General features: G+C 39.9%; 1 protein-coding gene across 1 annotated transcript in view; it reads left to right on the top strand.

Annotated features, from left to right (window-relative positions):
- The window catches only part of LOC137286904 (uncharacterized), an 89,321-nt gene that overhangs the window by 53,008 nt on the left and 10,737 nt on the right, over window positions 1-25,576 (top strand). The window contains exons 14-16 of the mRNA XM_067818926.1: window positions 787-906; window positions 5,786-5,942; window positions 10,176-10,419. Coding sequence (XP_067675027.1) covers window positions 787-906; window positions 5,786-5,942; window positions 10,176-10,419 — 521 coding nt within the window. The remainder of the gene's footprint in view (window positions 1-786; window positions 907-5,785; window positions 5,943-10,175; window positions 10,420-25,576) is intronic.

Here is a 25,576-nt window from a genome sequence, read left to right on the forward strand (position 1 = left end):
ATGTCTGTTGGATTGTATGGTCTGTCTGTCCTTCTACCAATGTGTATGTCTGTCGGATTGTATGGTCTGTCTGTCCTTCTACCAATGTGTATGTCTGTTGGATTGTATGGTCTGTCTGTCCTTCTACCAATGTGTATGTCTGTTGGATTGTATGGTCTGTCTGTCCTTCTACCAATGTGTATGTCTGTTGGATTGTATGGTCTGTCTGTCCTTCTACCAATGTGTATGTCTGTTGGATTGTATGGTCTGTCTGTCCTTCTACCAATGTGTATGTCTGTTGGATTGTATGGTCTGTCTGTCCTTCTACCAATGTGTATGCCTGTCGGATTGTATGGTCTGTCTGTCCTTCTACCAATGTGTATGTCTGTCGGATTGTATGGTCTGTCTGTCCTTCTAACAATGTGTATGTCTGTCGGATTGTATGGTCTGTCTGTCCTTCTACCAATGTGTATGTCTGTCGGATTGTATGGTCTGCCTGTCCTTCTACCAATGTGTATGTCTGTAGGATTATTGTCCCATCTTTTTCCCCTTCTAGTGATGTATATGTGTGTAGGATTGTACTGTTTGTTTGTCCTAGTGATGTGTATGTCAGTAGGGTTGTACTGTCAGTTTGTCCTTCTAGTGATGTGTATATCAGTAGGATTGTACTGTCAGTTTGTCCTTCTAGTGATGTGTATGTTTGTAGGATTGTATTGTCTGTTTGCTCTTTTGTACTATAGTTGCCACATCTCTGTTGTCCTTCTCAGGATGTGTATGACTGTACTATTGTCCTGTTTGTCCTTCCAGGGGCTGTGAACGGTCCGACATCTCCAAGCACCTGCTGATACATCAGGATCCCAAGCATGTCTGTGAAGTCTGTGGCAAGGCCTTTCGCCATGTGAAGAACAAGGAGCTCCACGTCAAGAGGTACACCTGACAGCATGGCTAGTTCCTGTCACTTCCCCTACACTTGCATGTCACTTATAACACTCCAGTTCCGTGTTTGGGGCAGCACCTTACTCCCAGTGCATGCTGTAACCTTGAGCAGATCTCCTCATGCATTCCACAGTTACATTAATCACACTTTATTAGAGCAGTGATGACAATTATCTGCTGCACCTACAGTAAGGGTTTGATTTATGGAGAAGCCAACTTTAGATTTCAGTGAATGATAATTCATGGCTGAATATAAACTGATATGCTTATGGCCAATTTTAGATTTCAGTGAATGATAATTCATGGCTGAATATAAACTGATATGCTTATGGTCAACTTTATTTTGTGAATGAGAATTCATGGCTGAATATAAACTGATATGCTTATGGCCAACTTTATATTGTGAATGAGAATTCATGGCTGAATATAAACTGATATGCTTATGGTCAACTTTATTTTGTGAATGAGAATTCATGGCTGAATATAAACTGATATGCTTATGGCCAACTATATATTGTGAATGAGAATTCATGGCTGAATGTAAACTGATATGCTTATGGCAATCTACTGCTTTGTTTAATCTTCTTTTCTTGCCTGCCCAAAGAGTGAGTGAGTGAGAGAGTGAGTGAATTTGTTTTAATGATGTTTTGAATTGAATTGTATTGTATTCCACTTATATCACCACATGTGAGCTTTATTTGAGGGGGAAAAGTCATGTATGTTGAGGGTTTTCTTTCCTGTCAGAGAAACCCAAAGGTCTTGAAATCTAAAGTTTTTATGACAGGAGGCAACACAAAACACATATTTTTTTATCATATCAGTGAAAAATATAATTTTAAACAAAACATTTTAGAACTGAAAAAAATATCCCTATAGCTTAGATTCAGACACAGCTCATGGCATGCAACTTTGTGCCAGCATTATTCCACTTTTGCCATGCTGGAAATGGTGTCATTTAACCAGGAGTGACTATATATTTTGTATTGTAGTTGACAGTGGTACAGAACTTTTGTCTGGCATAATGTCACTACACCAGACTTTCTTTACTAAGATAGCAACACACCTCTTTCTTCGGTAATGAGGTAACATCAGACTTTCTTCCCTGAGGTAGCAACATGTGACTTTCTTTACTAAGATAGCAACACGCCCCTTTCTTCAGTACTAAGGTAACATCAGACTTTCTTCCCTGAGGTTGCAACACGTGACTTTCTTTACTAAGATAGCAACACGCCCCTTTCTTCAGTACTAAGGTAACATCAGACTTTCTTCCCTGAGGTAGCAACATGTGACTTTCTTTACTAAGATAGCAACACACCCCTTTCTTCAGTACTAAGGTGACATCAGACATTCTTGCCTGAGGTAGCAACATGTGACTTTCTTTACTAAGGTCTTGACGTGAGACTTTCTTTACTAAGATAGCGACATGAGACTTTCTTTACTAAGATAGCAACATGAGACTTTCTTTACTAAGATAGTGATGAGACTTGCTTTACTAAGATAGTGACATGAGACTTTCTTTACTAAGATAGTGATGAGACTTTCTTTACTAAGATAGCGACATGAGACTTTCTGTACTAAGTAGATAGTTACATGGGACTACCTTTAGAGAGGTAGATAGTTACATGGACCTAGCTGTACTAAGGCTGATAGTGGCATGAGAAATTCTTCCATGAGGTAGATAGTTACATGGGACATTTCTTAACTAAGCGAGATAGTTGTATGGGACTTTCTTTACTATGGTAGGTGTGGTAGGGTAGCCTTGTGGTTAAAACCTTTGCTCATCACGACAAAGACTGACGTTGGATTCCCCACATGGGTACAATGTGTGAAGCCTATTTCTAATGTTCCCAGCCATGATATTGCAGGATTATTGCTAAAAGCAACATACAACTAAACTTACTCACTTTACTAAGGTAGATAGCTACAGGGAACTTTCTGTTCTATGGTAGTTAGTTACATGGCACTTCCTTGACTAGCTTGGGACGTTCAAAGTAATGCCATCGAGGTGGCCCAAACATTCACTTCAACAAGTGTTGCAACTTTTGATGCAGAGAAAGGTGTTTTCAGGAGGGTTTTTTTTCATGCATAAAGTTTCAAGATGAAAATGCCAAATATATGAATAATGATCTACCGTATTGGTTTATTCATCTTTCAGCAATTTTTGGAATCCGCCTTGAAATATCACATGGCCGAGACGATCTCAGTGTTATTTTTCTCATTTAAAAAGAAATGTTACTGGGCTATAATTATCACAAGTGTGTTTCAAATTGCTTTCATGATAGTTTACACTCCCCCAGAATGCACCGAGGAAAAGTTGAAATATTTCATAAAGACTTCATGTTTTGACCCCATACATGTGTTGACATGTGTCATAATGTTTTCACAGGTAATGGTCAGGCCTTTTTCAGGTTTGTAAAAAGATTTTTAAAAGAACTACATGGATATACATAAAACAAATGGATTTTAAATTACTTACATAATATTTGAAGTAAAGGATTGAGAAGTGGGCGAGAACAGTTAAACAAATCAAAAGCATTGTGATGTGTAATGGCATTTTTCGTGAACTTTTGAATTACTTTTAAAAGGTTTGCTATTTCGGGGCTTAGTGTGGATCTGAGGGTGTGGTTTTGAAATGCATATTTCTCCAGTGTTGGTTGACAGAAAGTACACACTGGTCTGTATAGCCAAATCAACATGATACAGCTAATCACACGTAATGCCAAATGAAAATATTTTGAGAAATTTTCATCCACATTTGGGAAATATTTTGATATTTGTATTTCACGTCCTGAGGGGCAGTTCGCCAGTTCACTCACATGGCGTAAATTGACAACACATTTTGACCTCCTCTTATGAAAGTTCTATTCCAAGATTCAGGAGCATGTGAAAAAAGCCCCGCCATCAGGAAACAATCTACATTACTTCCCCTTTCTTCTGAATATTGAGAAGTCAGCAAAAAATATATTGGGGCTAAATGGGAAATATCGCTATATATATAATGACATTCAGTCCCATTTTATGGATCAAGTGAATATTTAAAAAATATAAAGCTTCTTTTTAATCAATGAATTTGAATGAAAGATTATTAATTTAAATGAGGAGAAACGGAATGTTAGTGAATGTCAGGGGAATATCCCAGACAGGAAATATCAACTTTCATCTTTTCCTCTTCAGATGTCAACGTTAACAGCATTTTTTTAAACAGACAAATTACCATTTTTTATGTCATTGAATTGACACTTCACCTTCACGTTTGTAGCAAATCTATATATAACGTTCATTAATCAAAGGCAGTCAAATTATTATAGAATTCCAACCCCTTGGCCAACAAAACTGGAGAAAAATTGAAATTCTTAAAATTCTTATACTTAGGATATTTATGTATATTTTTAATATTTTTTATATTTGTTTCATTTAATTAAAAAATGTAAAACTCTACATTATATATAGCCTTTTATTGTTTGAAATGGAAGTCGTCTCTTTGGAGAATTTAAAAAATGTAACTTTATTACAGTTAGGGAAATTTTCTCTCATGTTTGGAGAACATGGGGTTTAATATTGACCTCAATTCAAGTCCACACAGGTCTCTGTGTATGTGATACCCTAATTATCATTGCTAGACTAAGGCTTATTGTAGTCGTATAAGTTTGGTCATTACCAGTGTATATTGTACATCCTGACATGTGATACTGCTCATACTGGCCAAGTGACCATTTCCTTCTTACTTACTAGCCATTACCTGACCTTTGATGTAACCTTTGACCAATATGTCACTTCCTGTTGGCGGAGATGGACACAATATGACCCAGTGCTTTGCATTCAAGTGCCTATTTTCTGCCTACCAAACCCTATAGGAATGCTTACAGGTGTGAGAAGAAACCATGAGTGAATGTGTGTGGATGGTTGAACAACTCCAGGACTCGGGGCTAGCAACCACCTGTTTTTTCCACACAGGCTGGTCTTGTCTGGTGTTAATACCGGACATTAGCATCGTTTCCACATTAAACAGCACTATAGTTGGGTCAGGGTAAAGTTGCACATAAGGATAGTGTTAGTTTCTTTGTTACAGTTCTGTGTAAACAGTGCAGGGTTACCTAAGGATTTTAGATGTGAGATAGGCACAGAGGAGGCTGCAATCAGTTCATGTATTTCTTTTTAAGGCCACAGGGAAGTTATTTAGCATTCTAAACTAAGTATCCCTAACAGGCAAATACAGGGGAAATGTTCTTTTCAAAACAGTTGAATAAAAAATTAAGTTCTCATATCTTTAGTTTTAGAAACATTTTAATGTATATTTAGGTTATATCAATGGTAATTTTCTAGAATTAAAAGCTTCTTATTCTTTATATGTACATTTTTCATTTTCCCTGATCCTGAAACTTCCTGGAAATAACATAGCAGTATTTAAAGCAAGTTTATTTAAATTACTCACATAACATTTGAATGATGAAAAAACCCCAGAGAATTAGATGAGATCTGTTCTATGAAGTTTTGCAGTTTGATGAGGAATTGGACTCAGTCCTAGATTTGGATAGTTTCAAGATGTGAATGACACTATGTTGCTTAAACAAGAAGTATATATTCTATGTGGAAGTGGAGGTTGAAGATGCAGAATTTCACTCACTTATTACCACAGTCTTTGATATCAGAATTTCTGTGCAATTATATAATAAAGATAGATTAGGGTACAAAACTTTCACTGATGTTTTCTATCACTGTACTTGTCACAATACAATGTATTTTACAGTATGCATTATAATTTATTTCACTCATTTTTGACTAAATTATATCTGTTTATTTTATGTTTGCTTTTTTTTTTGAAGAAGAAGAAGAAATGTTGATATGAAATTCTCATGTTTTTTGCTTCCAGACACAACGGTCAGAGAGACTACAAGTGTGGTGTGTGTGACTTTTATGGGTACACCTTCACCGATATCCGTAAACACATTGAAAGGAAACATGCTGATATAAAGACCTTGGTCTGCGACAAATGTGGTTCCGCGTTCAAGTCCGAGGCTCTGCTGAGGGTAGGTGGCGCTCTGAGGAAGTCATGCACATGTGTCGCTACTTGGGGCGTAACATTGAACGTGATCGTGATGGGGCAAAGGTGCAGAAACTATTTGCCAGGGTCCTAATCGGCATTGTTACGAGATTGCTATTGTTTTGGTTACGTATTGCTTGAGGATTAAGAATGTTAGATTTGCTCTTTTTGTTTTGAATTATTCACCTATATTTGATAGAGACATAACAGGTGGTAAATATAGGAGGTTATTTGTGAAATCAGTCGGTCTCCATCAAAATGCTGAATGTCGTGTTCATGTTGTGTCTCATGGACACAGATTGTTTCCTGACATCATTTAGCACAACAACTTACTTATTGGAGAGTTTTAACCAGTCCCTGACCAATGGGTAGATGAGTCACTCCAGGTCCTTTCAGCAGAGTCATAACAACCGCTGTCACCCACAGGGAGTATTGCCAAAGGGAGTGATTATTACATCCCTTCTAAACCAGGGTGGTCATTACAACTCTTCTCAGTACTAGGGATTCATTACAACCCTTCTCAACGCTGAGGATCCGTTGCAACCTTTCTCAACCAGGGTGATCGTTACAACCCTGTTCAGCAAGGGTGATCATTACAACCCTATCATCACTGGGGATTCATTACAACCCTTCTCAACCAGGATGATCATTACAACCCTCCTCAACCAGGATGATCATTACAACCCTATCATCACTTGGGATTTATTACAACCTTTCTCAACCAGGGTGATTGTTACAACCCTATCATCACTGGGGATTCATTACAACCCTATCATCACTGGGGATTCATTACAACCCTTCTCAACCAGGATGATCATTACAACCCTCCTCAACCAGGATGATCATTACAACCCTATCATCACTTGGGATTTATTACAACCTTTCTCAACCAGGGTGATTGTTACAACCCTATCATCACTGGGGATTCATTACAACCCTTCTCAACCAGGATGATCATTACAACCCTATTCAACCAGGATGATCATTACAACCCTATCATCACTTGGGATTTATTACAACCTTTCTCAACCAGGGTGATTGTTACAACCCTATTCAACAAGGATGATCATTACAACCCTATCATCACTGGGGATTCATTACAACTCTTCTCATCCAGGGTGATTATTACAACCCTATCATCATTGGGGATTCATTACAACTCTTCTCATCCAGGGTGATTACTACAACCCTTCTCAACCAGGATGATTATTACAACCCTCCTCAACCAGGATGATCATTACGACCCTTCTCAACGAGAAGAATCATGACATTTCATCTCACCCAGGTTAGTCATGACAACCCAGGGGAGTCATTGCAATTTACAGTGCCTAGGAAAGTCATGACAAGTATTCTCACCCAAGGGAGTCATTACAACCCATCTCAACAAGGAGAGTCTTGACAATCCTTCTCACCCATGTTAGTAATTACAACCATCTAACCCAGGGAAGTAACCCTTTTCAATCAGGAGAGTCCTGACAACCGGAGACAATAGCTGTTGTTGCGAGCCTTTTCACCCAGGGGAATTTGTTACAACCCTTTTTACTCAAGGAGCATCATTACAGCCATTGTCACCTAATGCTAAGTTGTTTCCCCTCATTGGACTTGAGGATAGTTGACTTCGAATATTGAAAGACAATCACCATTCCCTACCTCTCTGTGTGAGGTTGAACCTGGCATTGCTAACGTATTTAATATATAAGACATATATAAAAAACAACCAACCATGATTTCAATTTCACATAGAACTACCACACAGTTTCTGAAGCTGTTATTGAGGGATTACAGAGGCATTCCGATAAAAGCACGATTTGTATTTTTGTCAAGATGAAAGGAAAAGTGATGAATTGACAGTTTTTATGAGACTGTACATGTTTGAGGATACATATTAGAAGAAGAAAATCCATGTATAATTTCCCAGAACTGTTTCAGATTACAAGAAAAGTTATGATTTTCCTTTTTTTTCTATAAATGTGTTGAAACATAAGATACAAGCTGCGGAGATTTGATGATGATCTGCAGTGCCTGTGTAGTCGAGCTAATGGGTTTGAGAGGCTTATATTGAAGGAAAGTGATGAGTCGTCACATTCTATCACAGCTGGTATAATCTCTGGTAAATATGTCCGGGACAGGGTTGGATGACAATTCCAGCTGCCAGTCCTTTACAGACTCAAGTAGATTCTTTGTGCATGTGGACATTTTGTGAATTTCATTGACAATTTTTGTGTCGAACAAATTCTGCAGAGGAGCATGCCACGTGCTGAGATTCTCTGAGAGCCAATCGGCTGCTCAAGACATAACACTGAGATAGGTTTTAAAACTAATGAATTAAGAGTCTGTAGGTTAAGTTACATTTCTAGGAAAATGTGCAAATTTGGTGTTTTCGTGCTTCCGTAAACTGGAGATTATAACATTGCAATAGAAGCCAGTGGTGCATGGCAGGTCTGGTGGAGATAAACAGAGGGTGTAGGAGGAACACAGCAGGGTTGTGTGACAGAGATTTACAAGGAGGTTTGGGAACAGGCAGATTTGGTAGACATGCACTGGGAGGTTTGGGGTTTGGGACCAGGAAAATGATAGAGATGTATGGGGAGGTTTGGGAACAGGGAACAGGCAGATCTGATAGAGAAATTTCTGGGAGGTTTGAGACCAGGGAGCAGGTAGATCTGGGAGAGACATATTGGGACATTATGGACCAGGGAACTAGCAGAGATGTACTGGGAGGTGTGGTACCAGGGAACAGACAGATCTGGCTGAGATGTATAGGGAGTTTCAGGAGCAGGGAAGAGACAGTTCTGGCACAGACGTATAGGGAGGATCTGGAAACTGGCATAGATGTACAAGAAGTAATGGGACCAGGGAACAGGCAGATCTGACTGAGATGTACACCTGTATAGGAGATAGGGAGCTGATCTGCCTAAGGCATAAAAGGAAGATAGAGAGCAAGGAGGTCTGACATACGTACAAGTGAGGTTGTTGACCAGGGGCAGATAGAGAGCAAGGAGGTCTGACATACTTACAAGTGAGGTTGGGGACCAGGGGCATATCTGGCAGACAAACACAGATGGTAGGGAATAGGGACCAGTAGTGACAGATATACAGGGAGGGAAGGAGATGGTGAGCTGAAGACTGACAGGATAGTTGACAGCAACAGGGCAACTCATCACCAGACAGAGTTGCTTCCAGAAAAGCTGCACTTGAAATAATATACTTAGGCTGTGAAGTGGAATTTTAGGACAAACATGAAATCATTATTTTTTAGTCTTAAAAACATAAGCCTGCTATAATCCTAGCTTGTTCAACAGCTTTTGGAAAAGAAAACTCTGAAATAATCTGGATGTTTGGTTAATGTTTTTCAGCTATGCAAAATTCTTTAAGAAAATACATAACCCCTCTGTGTTGAAGAATTAACAGTTGATAGAAATGAGATGACCTCAACATCAGCTTGTCATGTTTCTAAAGGTTTAAACTGATCATATTAAAGCACTTAAACACAAGTGTATGAATTCCATGCACTTGCTCTACCCTTGTAAAACACAGACGTTCATGTAGTTCCACACGTTCCCTTGTAAAACAGGGACATTCCTTGTAGTACTTGGAAAATACAAACATCTCATGTAGTTTTGGTAAATTGCAGACATTTCATGCAGTTCTTATAAAGTACAGACATCTTGTGTAGTTCCACACATCCCCATCTTCTTATGAAATGCAGACGTTCCTTGTAGTTCTTGTAAATTACAGACATACTATGCAGTTATTGTAAAATACAGAAGTCACTTGTAGTTGTAAAATACAGACATTCCATTCTACACGATTTTATAGAAGTCACTACGAATTTTAGCTTCAAACTATGCCAGTACAACTGCACAAGAAATTCTACGAAAATTTTGAAAAAACATGGGAAATATAGACAAAAACATATATTTTTTTTATTAATTACATTTTCGGACTTCAGTTACCTTTCATTCATTAAATTTAATGACTTATTTGAACTGGAATCATTGCAGATAGCATAAGTACTTTTAGCGAAAATGTCTATCAGAAACCTGAAGCTGATATCAATACCTTTGTGATTTGAACTTCTTATTGTGTACCAGCAGAAAATGACAATCCCATTGGAATGATTTAACCACATGACTGCCTTCCGTTTGATTTTACAAGACCATATTTTCTGATGAAACATGTAAATCATGTTGATGACTGACTTCATGTCTTCCTACAGGACCACCAGAAGGACACCTGCGAGGTGCTGATGATAGAGCAGGCTCTTGCTATTGCAACATCCTCAGGGGGCACCAGTCAGGCCACCATTCAGATCCCCTCCACCTTGTCAGTGGATGGCAAGCACATTACTATTGATGGACAACAGATAGCAGTGGATGACGGCCAGCATATCACCATTGATGGGCAGCAGATTGCTGTAGATGGCAGTCAGGTCAACATCACCGTGGAACAAGTTATGACAGGTAGGAATTTGGACAGGGAACTAGTTTCCAATCTTACCTGATCTGGTCCTACAAGTCAAGCTTATTTTCATGATGATCATCTATAGATCTTTCTGTTTGAGTGAGTGTAACTTTATGCTGCACTAAGCAATATTCCAGCTATATGGCAGCGGACTGTAGATAATTGAGTCTGAACCAGACAGTCGAGTGATCAACAGCAATAGCATCAATCTGCACAACTGGGAACCAATGACCTGTGTCAACCAAGTCAGCAAGTCTGACCACCCGATCCGGTTAGTTGCCTCTTACGACAAGCATGGTTTGCTGAGGGCCTATTCTACCCTGGATCTTCACGAGTCTTTCTCTTTGAGCATGTGTATGTTGTCATGGAACTGTTTCCATGAATATTATATACTGCACTTGCTGGCATGATCATGGTCTTGTCATGTCTTAAAACGTTTCATGATGTCTTTGGATTGTTTCCATGTGTTTGTCTTTGCTGCAACATTTTCCAGCGTATTTTACCTCCTTGTACTCTTTCTGTGAGCATGTTATCCCCTGGAACTGATTCTGTATGTTATGACCAGAGATGGATTCTGTATGTTATTCTCAGGGACTCATGCTGTATGCTATCCAACAGAACTGATTCTGTACATGTTATCCTTGGTAACTGATTCTGTACATGTTATCCTTGGGAACTGATTCTGTATGTTAATCCAGAGGAAGTTATTCAGTGGGTATGATATCCTCAGGAACTGTTTCTCCATGTTATCCTCATTAACCTATTCAGTGTGTATATGTTATCCCGAAAACTTATTCAGCAAGTATGTTATTCCCTGGAACTAATTCTGTATGTTATCCCCAGGAACTGATTCAGTGAGTGTTATCCCCTGGAGCTGATTCTTTATGTTATCTCCTGGTTCCGTTGCTCTATTTCCCCATGAGTACCTCCAGGGCCTGTGGCAGTGAGGATGTCACTCCCATACAACTGATTTATATCTTCTAGCTGAGGTTTATCATGACATTTAAATACTCTACATGGTACAAGCCAGTGTGGGTACTGAAGGATTTGACTCATGAAGGTCTGGTAGAATAGGCTTTCAGCAAACCATGCTTGCCATGAAAGCTGATTAAGGTAGAGGTGACGATGGGGGTTGAGTTGTCAGGCTAGCTGGCTTGGTTGACACATGTCATCGGTTCCCAGTTGCGCCAATTGATGCTTATGCTGTTGATCACTGGATTGTCTGGTCCAGACTCGATTATTTACAGACTGCCACCATATAGCTGGAACTTAGCTGAGTGTGGCATGAAACTAAACTCACTCACAGAAGGATTTCAATATCTGCTGATACTGAGTATTAAGAGAGCTATCTATTGTCTCCAAAGTGAATAGAATGTCTGCTTGAATCGATCCCCAGACACATAACAAAAAACATTTAACAAAGTTACTTCTTGTTTCCCTGCCTGGCACTTTGCGTAGATGGATAAAATAGTTCAACTCAATGTCAATTAAATGAGTAGGGTGTTCAAGTTAAAATAGCTTGTATCTCAGTGAGTTGGCACAATAAAACAGACACAGGTATAAGCACATGCTCATTCATGCACATTGCACATATGTGCAAGCTCACCATTGTATAAGTGCAATAATCTTTACTGCACGTGCTCATTCATGCACATTGCACATATGTGCAAGCTCATCATTGTATAAGTGCAATAATCTTTACTGCACATGCTCATTCATGCACATTGCACATATGTGCAAGCTCACCATTGTATAAGTGCAATAATCTTTACTGCACATGCTCATTCATGCACATTGCACATATGTGCAAGCTCATCATTGTATAAGTGCAATAATCTTTACTGCCAAGTGAAACCCCATTTGATCCAGCACACCTCAAACCACTCAGTTGCACAAAACAGTATAAATATTCCACTTGTTGACCTTTTGTTCAGAGCACAAGAGTTATTTCCCTTTGACTGCTGCATCCACCCACATGCTAGAAGGACTTCCTGGTAGTATAGCATACATGTGTGTGTGTGTGTATATATGAGCTGTGTCAGGGGTGAAAACTGCTTACTCAGCTTATAACACTGAAGCTGGTCTGTAAAAGGAATTAAGGAAATACAATTTACAGTGTTTTTTATTTTATGCTTCATTTTGCTATCTGTTTTCCTCTGGATGTAGATTATATAAATCATCTTTAAAAACCTCTTCTGAACTTTGCAGATAAGTGTATTATTTGAATGCAATTTTAGTAAAAAGATTTCAATTACAATGTTTTGGTGTAGGCAAATGATATCACTGATTCAAATAGGGTATGATTAAGAGTTTTTGGGCAAGATGAGGTCTGACCTTTATTTGATGTTTAGCGTTTTAATAACATAAGTTCTTTGTCATCAAATCTTTCATGTAGAACTGATGTGTGTTTATGGCAGTTAATTCTGGTGCATAGATATAAATGAAAAACACATCTGATGTAGAAGTTGTCAGCTTTAAAGCCTGGTGTTGTGTAAAAGTGCTGTAACTGACAGAAATTGGTGATAGGGGCAATGTGTGACATGGGTGGGAGGCAGGCCTCACAGCCCAGCACTATCTATGTCACATCAACAGCTGAACAGCTGCTCCATGTGTCTGAGATTGTCAGTGACACATACTGAGTGCAGATGTCCCAACCCAGTAATAGCAATGTCACACCAACAGATGAACAGCTGTTCCATGTGTCTGAGATTGTCAGTGATACATACTGAATGCTGACGTCGCAACCCAGCAATAGCAATGTCACACCAACAGATGAACAGCTGCTCCATGTGTCTGAGATTGTCAGTGATACATACTGAATGCTGACATCCCAACCCAGCAATAGCAATGTCACACCAACAGATGAACAGCTGCTCCATGTGTCTGAGATTGTCAGTGACACATACTGAATGCTGACGTCCCAACCCAGCAATAGCAATGTCACACCAACAGATGAACAGCTGCTCCATGTGTCTGAGATTGTCAGTGACACATACTGAATGCTGACGTCCCAGCAATAGCAATGTCACACCAACAAATGAACAGCTGCTCCATGTGTCTGAGATTGTCAGTGACACTACTGAATGCTGACTTCCCAACCTAGCAATAGCAATGTCAAACCAACAGATTAACAGCTGCTCCATGTGTCTGAGATTGTCAGTGACACATACTGAATGCTGACATCCCAACCCAGCAATAGCAATGTCACACCAACAGATGAACAGCTGCTCCATGTGTCTGAGATTGTCAGTGATACATACTGAATGCTGACGTCGCAACCCAGCAATAGCAATGTCAGATGAACAGCTGCTCCATGTGTCTGAGATTGTCAGTGATACATACTGAATGCTGACGTCGCAACCCAGCAATAGCAATGTCACACCAACAGATGAACAGCTGCTCCATGTGTCTGAGATTGTCAGTGACACATACTGAATGCTGACGTCCCAACCCAGCAATAGCAATGTCAAACCAACAGATGAACAGCTGCTCCATGTGTCTGAGATTGTCAATGACACATACTGAATGCTGACATCCCAACCCAGCAATAGCAATGTCACACCAACAGATGAACAGCTGCTCCGTGTGTCTGAGATTGTCAGTGACACATACTGAATGCTGACGTCGCAACCCAGCAATAGCAATGTCACACCAACAGATGAACAGCTGCTCCATGTGTCTGAGATTGTCAGTGATACATACTGAATGCTGACATCCCAACCCAGCAATAGCAATGTCACACCAACAGATGAACAGCTGCTCCATGTGTCTGAGATTGTCAGTGACACATACTGAATGCTGACGTCCCAACCCAGCAATAGCAATGTCACACCAACAGATGAACAGCTGCTCCATGTGTCTGAGATTGTCAGTGACACATACTGAATGCTGACGTCCCAGCAATAGCAATGTCACACCAACAAATGAACAGCTGCTCCATGTGTCTGAGATTGTCAGTGACACTACTGAATGCTGACTTCCCAACCTAGCAATAGCAATGTCAAACCAACAGATTAACAGCTGCTCCATGTGTCTGAGATTGTCAGTGACACATACTGAATGCTGACATCCCAACCCAGCAATAGCAATGTCACACCAACAGATGAACAGCTGCTCCATGTGTCTGAGATTGTCAGTGATACATACTGGATGCTGACGTCGCAACCCAGCAATAGCAATGTCAGATGAACAGCTGCTCCATGTGTCTGAGATTGTCAGTGATACATACTGAATGCTGACGTCGCAACCCAGCAATAGCAATGTCACACCAACAGATGAACAGCTGCTTCATGTGTCTGAGATTGTCAGTGACACATACTGAATGCTGACGTCCCAACCCAGCAATAGCAATGTCAAACCAACAGATGAACAGCTGCTCCATGTGTCTGAGATTGTCAATGACACATACTGAATGCTGACATCCCAACCCAGCAATAGCAATGTCACACCAACAGATGAACAGCTGCTCCGTGTGTCTGAGATTGTCAGTGACACATACTGAATGCTGACGTCCCAACCCAGCAATAGCAATGTCACACCAACAGATGAACAGCTGCTCCATGTGTCTGAGATTGTCAGTGACACATACTGAAGGCAGACATGAAGGTCCAGCATTAGCCATGTACACCATCAGGTTATCAACCCTTTAATCTGTCAGAGATTATCAAGATTGTCAAGTAGATGAAAGCCTCACCTGCATACATTCTGCTGTCTCGCCAAATGTTTGTTTCATCACTCTGCTTTAAAAACTATGTGAAGGTAATTTTTATGTGTAAAAGTTCTCCATGAAATACCTTTTCTCTGCTACTATTTACAAGGTCTCAGTCCACAGTTGCATTTATGAATTCATTTCTGTTAAATGTGTGTCAGTGTGTGGATCAAAACACAACAAAGTCCATTGTTACACCAGTACCATTATCTAGAGGGGGATCAGAAAGAAAGTCACAGCAAAAATGTCACAATTTTGACAAAGAAAAAGTCACTGGAATAGAGTCATTCTAACCCGTTTTATTCAATTCAGTAATTTCTGTTTATATCACCATGATCAAAGACCACTTTAGTAAGAAAATACAGAGTACTTGCTCTAGCACTCAGTGAAAATCAGAAGCCAAGCCTTCTTCTTTTCAGGTAAATAAACAGACAGTCATCACAAAAAGCATTATAGCTAATTGTGGTCATAGTGAAGCCACCCAGTAAGACTGCCATATTAACAAAGAATAAGCAAAGCAATGAAGAGTTCTATCACGTTTTGTTTCTTGAAGGTCATGGGTTCCTTTAGTTTGTTCCTGCTTCAAGATAATCTACTGTCCCCTAATATCAAACTTTTAACACTTTCACAATGGAAAAGACCCATGACATTTATGCTTCATGATAGCGAACTGTTACTCATGTTATCAACCACTGGTTTGCTTTGTTTATGACTTAGCATCTGTTTATGATGAGTGTCATCAGAGGGGAAGGACATGTTAACCTTTTCGTGAACACCAGGTATCATCACAAATTCACAGCAATTCATAAACACATGCTTTGTCATGATTGCATGGTGACAATCACTGGATTGTGTGGTCCAGATTAGATTTGTTTACAAACAACATTATATAGCTGTAATGCTGCTGAAAGAAGTCTGATTTTGTCACATTTGTACAATCAACACTGTTTTTAGCAGTGGAAATGTTTTGTCACCTCTATTGGCCTATATCAATCATATACAGGCCAGCTTGATATACAGTCAGGCCGTGTTAGTCCGGATCCCGACAATCTGAATCCTGCGATATCCGAACAATAGCTAGCTGTAACCAATCTTGTTTACTATATAAACTCATTGCCCGTTGATTCATTAATCCGATGCTTCAGTCTCAGTATCTGGACATTAATTAGTGGTAACAGATTGGCTAGTTACACATTGTCACCTCTATTTGCCTAAATCAATCATTTACAGGCCAGCTTGATATACATGTAGTTGGAATATTGCTGGGTATAGCATAGTAATATTCATTCGTTAAAGATCATCTATTATGATTAGATAAACATACTCCTTTCCTTGATATCTTTACATGTAAGACTTCAAAGGTTACAATACTACTGAAGCCCATCTGTCCCATGACTGTTTACTCTTAACATGGAATAAATTAAGATAAATATCTTTGAATATTTGACACAGAATAGAACCCTATTGGTGTGAAATACATCATAAATCAGTTCTGAAAAAAAAAGTGTTCTCTTTATATCCATGATCGGCATACCTCCTGTGTCGTGAATGTACAAGTGATGTATGACTTTGTTGCCATGGAGACCCAGGATGAGCAATTTGTCCCATGTATTAGGATACACACATGCAGGGAGGTGAGTATCGGGTGTCACAAGTCCTGAGGGACTTCAAAGAAGCCAACCCTTTGATGTAGAGTGCCCCGATCCAGTCATTGTGTGGGTGGTGTTAGTTGTGGGGCCCAGTGTTGTGCTACATATTTACCAATGTTCCAATGTCCAACTGTCCTGAGAGGAGGGATGTGTTCATGGAAGGGACAGACACTTGTGTTGACACTGACCGTGTCCTTGAGGCTGAGGTCAGTTTAACAGGAAATGGCCACAAGTCCAGACAACTGTACACTGGGTGAGACAATGAGAGGAGATTATCTGGGAACATCCTGAATATGACCTTGCTATATACCTCTCTTACTGCTTCTGGGTGGTGGGGTAGCCTACTGGTTAAACCATTAGTTCTTAACACCGAAGACCCAGGTTCTATTTCCCATATGGGTACAATGTGTGAAACCTTTTCTGGTGTCCCCTTATGTAATACTGGTGGAATATTGCTATAATTTGTGTAAAACTATGCTTACTCGCTCTTTATGCTCTTAAGGGTAGACACCATGAGTTATCCTTAATTAAGTTCAGGCTTTGTCTTTATGTAAAGTGTCTGCATTTTTAGGAGAAAAGTATTTGTCCTTATTAGTTACTTAAATGTTTGATATAAAAATTAAAGTCAAAGTGGAAAGTATTCATGTCTGAATGAGAGTTTTTCCATGTTGTACATTTGGAGGTGAAAGTGCCACTTGACGATGATGGTGTGCCTTTGGTTGTATGGTTTTGTGATGTGATGGAGGTCTGCTTGGTATGATGGTACACTTGATTCAGGTAATTTGTCTATCCTGAACTATCTGGCTGTAGTAATCTGATTCTAAAGGTCTAATTCTGATGGTTTGCCCATGATGCTCTCACTCTGGTGGTCTGCAAAATGGTGATGTGATCCTGATGGTCTACTTTGGTGGTCAACAAAATGGTTTTCTCACACTAGTGGTCTGCTCATGGTTGTCAGACTGTGATGGTCTTCCTTTGGTGGCTTTACTCTCGTGGGCTACAAAATGGTTGTCTCACTCTGATGGTCTGCTTTGGTGGTCTGTAAAATGGTGGTCTAACTTTGATGGTCTGCTTTGGTGTTCTCACTGATCACTGGTCTGCAAAATGGTGATCTGACTCTGATACTTAGGCCCTGGCAATCTCACTCAGTTGGTCTTCCATGGTGGCCTCACTCTGATCTTCTGCCTTTTGGTCAGTGGTGGCGTGACTAAGATGGACTTCCAATGGTAGTGTGATTGGAGATCTGCCTGTAATGTTCTGAGGTTGGTTGTCAGACTCTGATGGTCTCACTTCTGATGTGACTGTGGTAGTCTGACAGTACTCTCCTGTAGTGAGATCTGGGAAGGTCTCACCAGAAGTATATGATGATGTAACCAGAGATTTGACCATGTGAAGGTCTGCCTTTTTGTGGTCTGGTAGATGTCCTCCTGTTGTGGCGTGTCTATGACGATGTGGTGGTGTGGTGTTGGCCAGGAAGCAGGAAGACAGTGTCAAGTGTGCCCCACTCTGTGCCAGGTGTAGGCCAGGTCATGGACCCACCTCTGACCTTGTTTAAGTACTATACACATACCAGGCCAAGTACTTATCTACATGGGGAGGCCAGCTTCCTCACTACACTTTGTCGTATATTAGAACTTCATGTCCCTTTGGTTTTCCTTTTCTGCTGAAATAAAAAAATGTCTCCCACAATATGTTTGATTGAAGTTTGTCAGACGTGAACACAACCATGGTAATTTCTTGGCATGGGAGGCCTTCAGTGGTGATGTGACAGCTCCTTGTGGGTACAAACCTGTGCTTGAAGATGCGAGTTCAAATTGGTCTTCAGTAACCTATGCTTGTTGTAAGAGGCTGTATGTAGTCATGACTTCTATTGAACATATGGTTCCTAACAAGTTTTCACTCAAGAACATTGCTAACAGAGGGATATAAGAACATTCTTTCATTCTTTCTTTTATTAATTCAGGGGTGGTAGGGTAGCTTGGTGATTGAAGACCCGGGGTTTGATTCCCCACTTGGGTACCCTATGTGGAGCTCATTTCTGGTGTCACCGACCATGATATTGCTGGAATATTGCAATAAATGGCTTAAAAATAAATTCACTCACTCACTCTATTTCCATGATTCTTGATAAAACTGTTATTTCTATTAATTTTAAGCATCAATCCAAGAAAATTGCTGATGGATATAAAACAGTATTCATTCATTCAATCATCCGTCCATTCATCAATTCATTATTCAGTCATCCATTCATCTATTCATTCATTCGTTCATGATTAATATATTATTTCTGTTTCGTGTTTAAGTGGTAGCCACATTAATATAAGTCTCTGAGCTATAGCTGCCATGACATGTTTGTTGTAGACCTACTTATTGAAATTTGACAATTGGAGTGGTCATCGAAGCTGAGTCCATGCACTGACTGAGTAGCCACATTCATATATGGCCTCCAACAATAGTTAGCAGTGGTTGTTTAATGGTGACAAGTGCTTGTGATACTCAGCGATGTAACAATACCCTGATCGTGTTTAGTGAAGTATCAAGCGTTTTGTCTAAGTAGGCTATGTTGGTTCAAGCTGATAGTGAGGTTGTTGAACCATGAATTTAACATACACCGTATTTCCTCAGAAGGATAGTCTTTGTAGGCACTGAGTCAAAATCCAGAGTCCAAGGCCCACTTAAATAAAGAGATTTTAATCCTAAGACAAACATAAAGAACACTTTTGGAAAAATCTTATAAAATTCAGTAGTGTTTAGATTGTGTTTTGATTGATTATTTTAGAAATTCAAAGATTATTTTGTTATTATTATTTCATATTATTATTTTAGAAGTTTTAAAAATGAAGGGTAGCAAAGTTCTATGTATAGTCAACTTCTTTATTGCAATGAGTGCTATAAAGAAGTTAGTTTTCCAAAGAACATGGTTTTCCTTCAGTTTTCAGGTTGCTTTGAGGCATCGCTTAAAAGAGTGGTTCCAGTTTTGAGACCATTTTTTGAACAGTTTGTAACTTGAGATGAAGAAGTATTAGCACTCTCTGATAGATGTCAGATCTTGAATGAAAATTTGTCAAAAATGTTGAAAAGGGTGCATCTTTTGGAGGATCTCACTTCTGTCTGGTGTTGATGAACAGTGATGTTGTGCAGGAAGTGGTTGAACTGCATCTGGCTGCAAAAGTGCCAGAGTCTAAATTGTGGGAAGTGAAGTATGTAGGATTCTCAAATGTCTGACTGACGAAGGTCAATGTTCTGCTTATCTATTATGGGCAATGTCAGAGTGAGTGAGTGACAAACCATGCAGCAAGTTCCTGCTAGATTGGTGCTGTCTTCATGTTGGTCATGTTGACACCTGGATATGAAATGGAGGTTATAATACCGAGGATTAGAGACTGCCAATCACATTATGGTCCAGACTGGAAAACTTGTACAAACTCATAGTTTCCCTCTCAAATCAAATTACAATTTATTAACTCTGTCACAACTGATTTTAGGACTGGTGGCAGTTTAATGAGTTCATACACAGGGACATTTCTTCATGTGAGAGTAAGTTGAGATGGGATGAGTATCCTATCACTGTCAGAAGTTGTGTATTTCGGTATAAGTAATCTCCCAACATGCATCACTTCCTCGACAGTAAACACAAGCATTCCAGCCAGGAATCTAACAGGACATAATTTGCTTAAGCCATATTCTCCTATCCGAAAGACTTCAGATAAACCCTGCACCCACAAATCTGGGTATGATTACCTGATAAGGCTGGGATGTAGGTGAGGTGAATATGATCCCAGGGGACCTAGGGGGACCACGGCAGACCCTCACTGCCTCATTTCCCACCTCAGTACACCCCCACAAAGACTTCTGTTGTGGCGAGTGCTGATCCTGGTGTCCACCCTGTCATTACCCCACTTTGGAGCCCTCTTGGTACAGCGGGTCGTCAGAGACCCCTTCTCAACACTCTCTGCTAAGAGTACTTATTATAGGGTTTATTTGTGTGGGTAAGAAAATGATGACTCTCTCCAAATGTAGGTAAATATCTTTCTCAAGCCAAATGCTTGTCCTTTACATTCCTCAGGTCATCACTTATGGAAGCTGTTTGCTTGGAAATCACATGATTGTTATGGAGTAGAATCCTTTAATAACTGGTCATTTGTTTTGGCCTTGTTGTAAAGGTCTCTGTGACGGCCCTACTATTGAATGTCCATGTTGTACAGTGATCTCTGCAGGGTCACTTTCCCAATCTGTTTATAGATGAAAGATGTGTTATTGTGGAGAGGTCTTACGGAGTAAGTGAAGAACTGTGTGAGAAATGTTTTCAGACAGATAGTCCCTGAGACAGTTATGTTCAGTTTCACTCAGACTCTTGCAATTACTCACATACACACACTAGTCCACTCACTTGCCCACCAGTTTGCTCATTTTCTCACTCACTTACTTGCAGTTCCACACATATGAAGACCTAGTCACTCACCCACCCACCATGCTACTCACTCGTACTCACTCACTCACTCACTCTCTCACTCATCAACTCTCTCGTCCTTTCACTCACTCATTCACCAACTTAATGATCTTCTCACTCCCTCCCTCACCCGCCAACCAACTCCCTTATTTTCACACTCGCCTACTCACTCACTCTCTCATCCTCTCATTCACTTGCAGTCACACACATAGACACACCTACACACACAGTCATAAGGTGTGCTGACATGACAGATCATGCCCTGATGGCAAGAAACAGTGCTCATAGCATCAATCACTAGTTTGTTATAGCTTACACAGACACTATACGAAAGTCTGTGTCAAGTAAAGTGTATCTCTGTCAAAAAAATTATATACTGAAAATGATACCAAGTATCACACTTCAAAACCTTTGTCACAGACTGTTCACAGATTCTCACCACTCCTGCTGAGCAAGATAATAAATATAAATGAACAATAAAAAATGACAACCATGTGAATAGTGTCACTACCCTACAAGAACAAGTATCAATAACCACCACAATGGGTAATACGCTGCCCATGTCTGTCCAGTCAACCACCAATTTCACATGTCAAAATACAAAACCTGATCTGATAACCAGAAATCAATAAGCAAATAGAAAATAATCACCAACACATCACTCCCATGCAACGATTGTCTACAAATGGAACCAGCTTCTCCTCTGTGTCATTGCCCAGTCAGCGTGAAGGGCAGACAATAGACTATGGGACCCTTCCACTGACAGTGTAATCACACAGTAACTCACGACCACTTCGTAGGCTATGATATTTGTCATAGTTTTCACACATAATTTTCATATGTGTCATTCTAGCTATTGCAGGATAATCATTCTGCTAAAGGTCATGGTGTCGGCCTTGGGGTGATGCCATGTATGGACAAGTTTAATGAACTGAGAGAATCCCACGGTGGTCAGCTAATGTGATGAATGTTTGGATGCTGTGTCTGCTAGGGTTTTATTACAGAGCTGTTGTGCTGCATGTAACTCATTTATTAGCTGGGACAAACTTTGTTGGGACAAAAGATACCACGATTGCTTCTTTTCCATCATAGGTGGTGTCTATGTGGTTGAAGCATTAGTTCATCATGTTGAAGATCCAGGATTGGTTCGCTACTTGGCTACAATGTATGAAGCAAGGTTTCTTGTGTTCCCAGAAATATTAAGACATAAAAGCTCATTCACTCGCAGATTAGGAAGTTATTTGATCAGAAAGGATATCAATTCTCATTTTCCCTAATGCTAAAGCGACAACAGTGCAGGTAGTATTTACCAAACAGCACACATAAAAAAATCTGTTCATCTCTACTAAAATTGACAATTAAACATGCAGGATGTGCATTGCAGTGATCAAGAAAACGCTTTGCAAATGATTCCTGAAGGTATACTGAGTTTCTCTACACTAAACATCACCTGTGCTTTAGAATTACTCTCTATAGGGATTGAAAAAGCACGAAGCTAATAGGGTGATTGTATGTATTTTTATGAGCCATTTCGATTTTCATTTGTTTATGTTTGTGATCTTTCCTACTGAAAAAAACGGCATCATAATCCTCCTTGGTGAAGACTGAACAAGTCTGTCTATCAGGGTCTGGCACAGAAATGTTAACAAAAATCTCATGTAAATACAACATGTGAAAGTCAAGATTTCTTCAGTATCAGGACACATATTTCTTGGCACCTTCATCTTTCATGAAGATGAAAAAAGATGAAAACCTTTTCTTAATTAGTTTCAATTCAGCAACAAGCTCTATGTTAGTATTTAACAGTTATAGCCTTAGAAAACAATTGACTTTCCCAAACTCTTGTCCAACTTAGAACAACACATCGTCATCCTGATATTGTCACACAACAGGCAAAAGAAAATTCATGCAAAAAGAGTTCTGTTGGCATTTGGCCGTTTGGATAAGGTTTGTATGCGTTTTTTCTTCCAGTGCCTAAAAAACAGATTCTTTATGTTATAATGAAAGTCAAGTCATAAGGTGGAAGAGAGCCATCCGAGGGTCTGAGTGACCTTGAGGTGATGAGTCATCTGTAGGTTACCTCCCTTTGACCATAGCAAAGCCAAGTCCTTCTTGTGCCAGCTGCACCTCTTCCAAGTGACCACTCGGAGGTGTCACAAAGCACTGTCCCATGTTTCCCATGTACCATCTTGGAAATAACAGGTTGACATGCCAAGCCAGTTCCCAGTATTTTTAGTGATAGTTTCATATTTTGCATGTTCCCACTGGAAGGAATCCTTGCATTTAAAGTGAGTGAGTGAGTTTAATTTTACACCACTTTTAGCAATATTCCTGCAATATCTCGCAAGGGACACTGGTAGTGGGCTTCACTCATTGCAACTATGTGGGGAATCAAACACATGTACAGGTCTTCAGCATGACAGGCGAACGCTTTAACCACTAGGCTATCACACTATTGCTTTTAAAGAGTAGAAATAATTTAAGAAAATCAAACATAAGTATACATTGAGCATCAACATTGATCACACATGAGGAGATGATTGAATGATAACTGAAATTTATATCAAGGTGTCATTGGATCTCTGATATGAAAAGGTTTCTTGTGTTTGAAAAACTTCTTTACATTCAGTTCTTTCTGCATGTGATATCTCTAAACATTCCTTTTTCCATTTACGTTATGTTGTAGATGGTAGAGGGTCCATTCCATATATTGAAAATTTGTGATATTTTGGAGGATTATAGATGTTTCCTTTGAAGTTGGAGGATTCCTTTCATGGTTTTGAAACATTATATGTATCAGCTGATCGTATTGATTGGGAAATCTTTATGTACACCTAGATTATGTATCAGGAGATCACAGGGTGAAATTACATTTCTCAAGATCATAGATGAAGATTCCAGTGATATACTGTGTCAAAAGTTTGTGCATGTCTGAACACCATTGTACTTTACCTGTATATCAGAAAGTCCCTGTATATCAGAAAGTCCTCAATGTGTTCTAGAGGGGTTTTGAACTTTGTGTGAGATGAACAGTGGATTGATGAGGCTTTAGGTCAGAGGGTCTTGGTGTTGTCCAGGAATGTCCAGATGACAGGTGATGGACGTCTGACTGTGATCATCCTGTATAGACTATTACTGCTTCCTGACTCAGGGAAGTCTGTGCTTTGATATGTAAAAGATTCATTTTCTAGTTAACTTCCTCTACTTGCTTCTCATATTTTAATGATTGACAAACTTCTGCATGACCAAATAGTCGGGGTGTTATCTGTGATAACAAAATATGATTTATGCTGGAGTAGAGCAGTCTAGATGTTGATCAATTGAGCCATGATAAAATATGCTTGATTTATAGCCGTTTGATAAAATCACCTGAGGTGAAGTGTTTTGTCTGTGAGGGCCCATGTTGTTACTGGACAATAGCAGTGGGCAGTCAGCTGACCAGTGTGTGCAGCCATCTGAAGGGTTACCTGACCCTGTGTGATGGAATGAGGTCAAGATTTTCCTAACTGGCCATCGTCAAGGTCAGGTGTCACATATATGTAACAAAATGGCCCAGCAGTATCACCTTGGCAGATACATCTTCTAGAAAAATTTATTTTCATGCTATTGATTGACTGGGACAGAATTGAACCCCTCAAGCCTACAAATGTCATAGTCTCCTCCCCCAATGGGGAATCGAACCAGAGTCTTCAGCACGACGAGCAGATATTTTTACCATTAGGCCACCCCACCTCGATGGTAATTCTAACAAGCATGTGCATCATGAATTGTGGCCATATTGGAAGGACTGATTATGTGTGAAATATTTTGTCACACAGATACTCCTCCAGGGCAACAGAAATGATCGTTTGGCAGTTCCATTGAGATGGGAAGACTTTTCCAAACAGCTGACTCAGCTATCTACTGACTAACAATGTTCATGATAGGGCTGACAACTGGCCGAAACAAAGACATTTTTAGCTCTGAGGTTCTACAGCAAAGATCTTGTGTTGGGCTAACTGGGACAGAATAGGCTCATTCACGTCCAAAACAAGCCTCCAGATGTACATTTCCACACTGAATGTCATTCAATTACCTATCCAACAGAACTATTTGGCCTCTGAAGGAGTGAAGTGGTTGCATATCAAGGTAGATATACACACACTTTGTACGAACACAGGAGTAGTGTGAATGGCTCTGCCCACATGGTTACAAAGATTTGTGTTAGTGTTTTGTCTGTTAACGATTTAGCCTACCCTTCACTACTGCCGTCTCATACACCAACTCCCTCCTCGAACCCTGCCCCTCAAGGCAAGTCCACAGCCGTTCAGGTGTCATTCATGTAGAAGTCCTATTTATTGAAGAGCACT

This window comes from Haliotis asinina, chromosome 6 (assembly GCF_037392515.1).
Source record: "Haliotis asinina isolate JCU_RB_2024 chromosome 6, JCU_Hal_asi_v2, whole genome shotgun sequence".
Lineage (NCBI taxonomy): Eukaryota > Metazoa > Mollusca > Gastropoda > Lepetellida > Haliotidae > Haliotis > Haliotis asinina.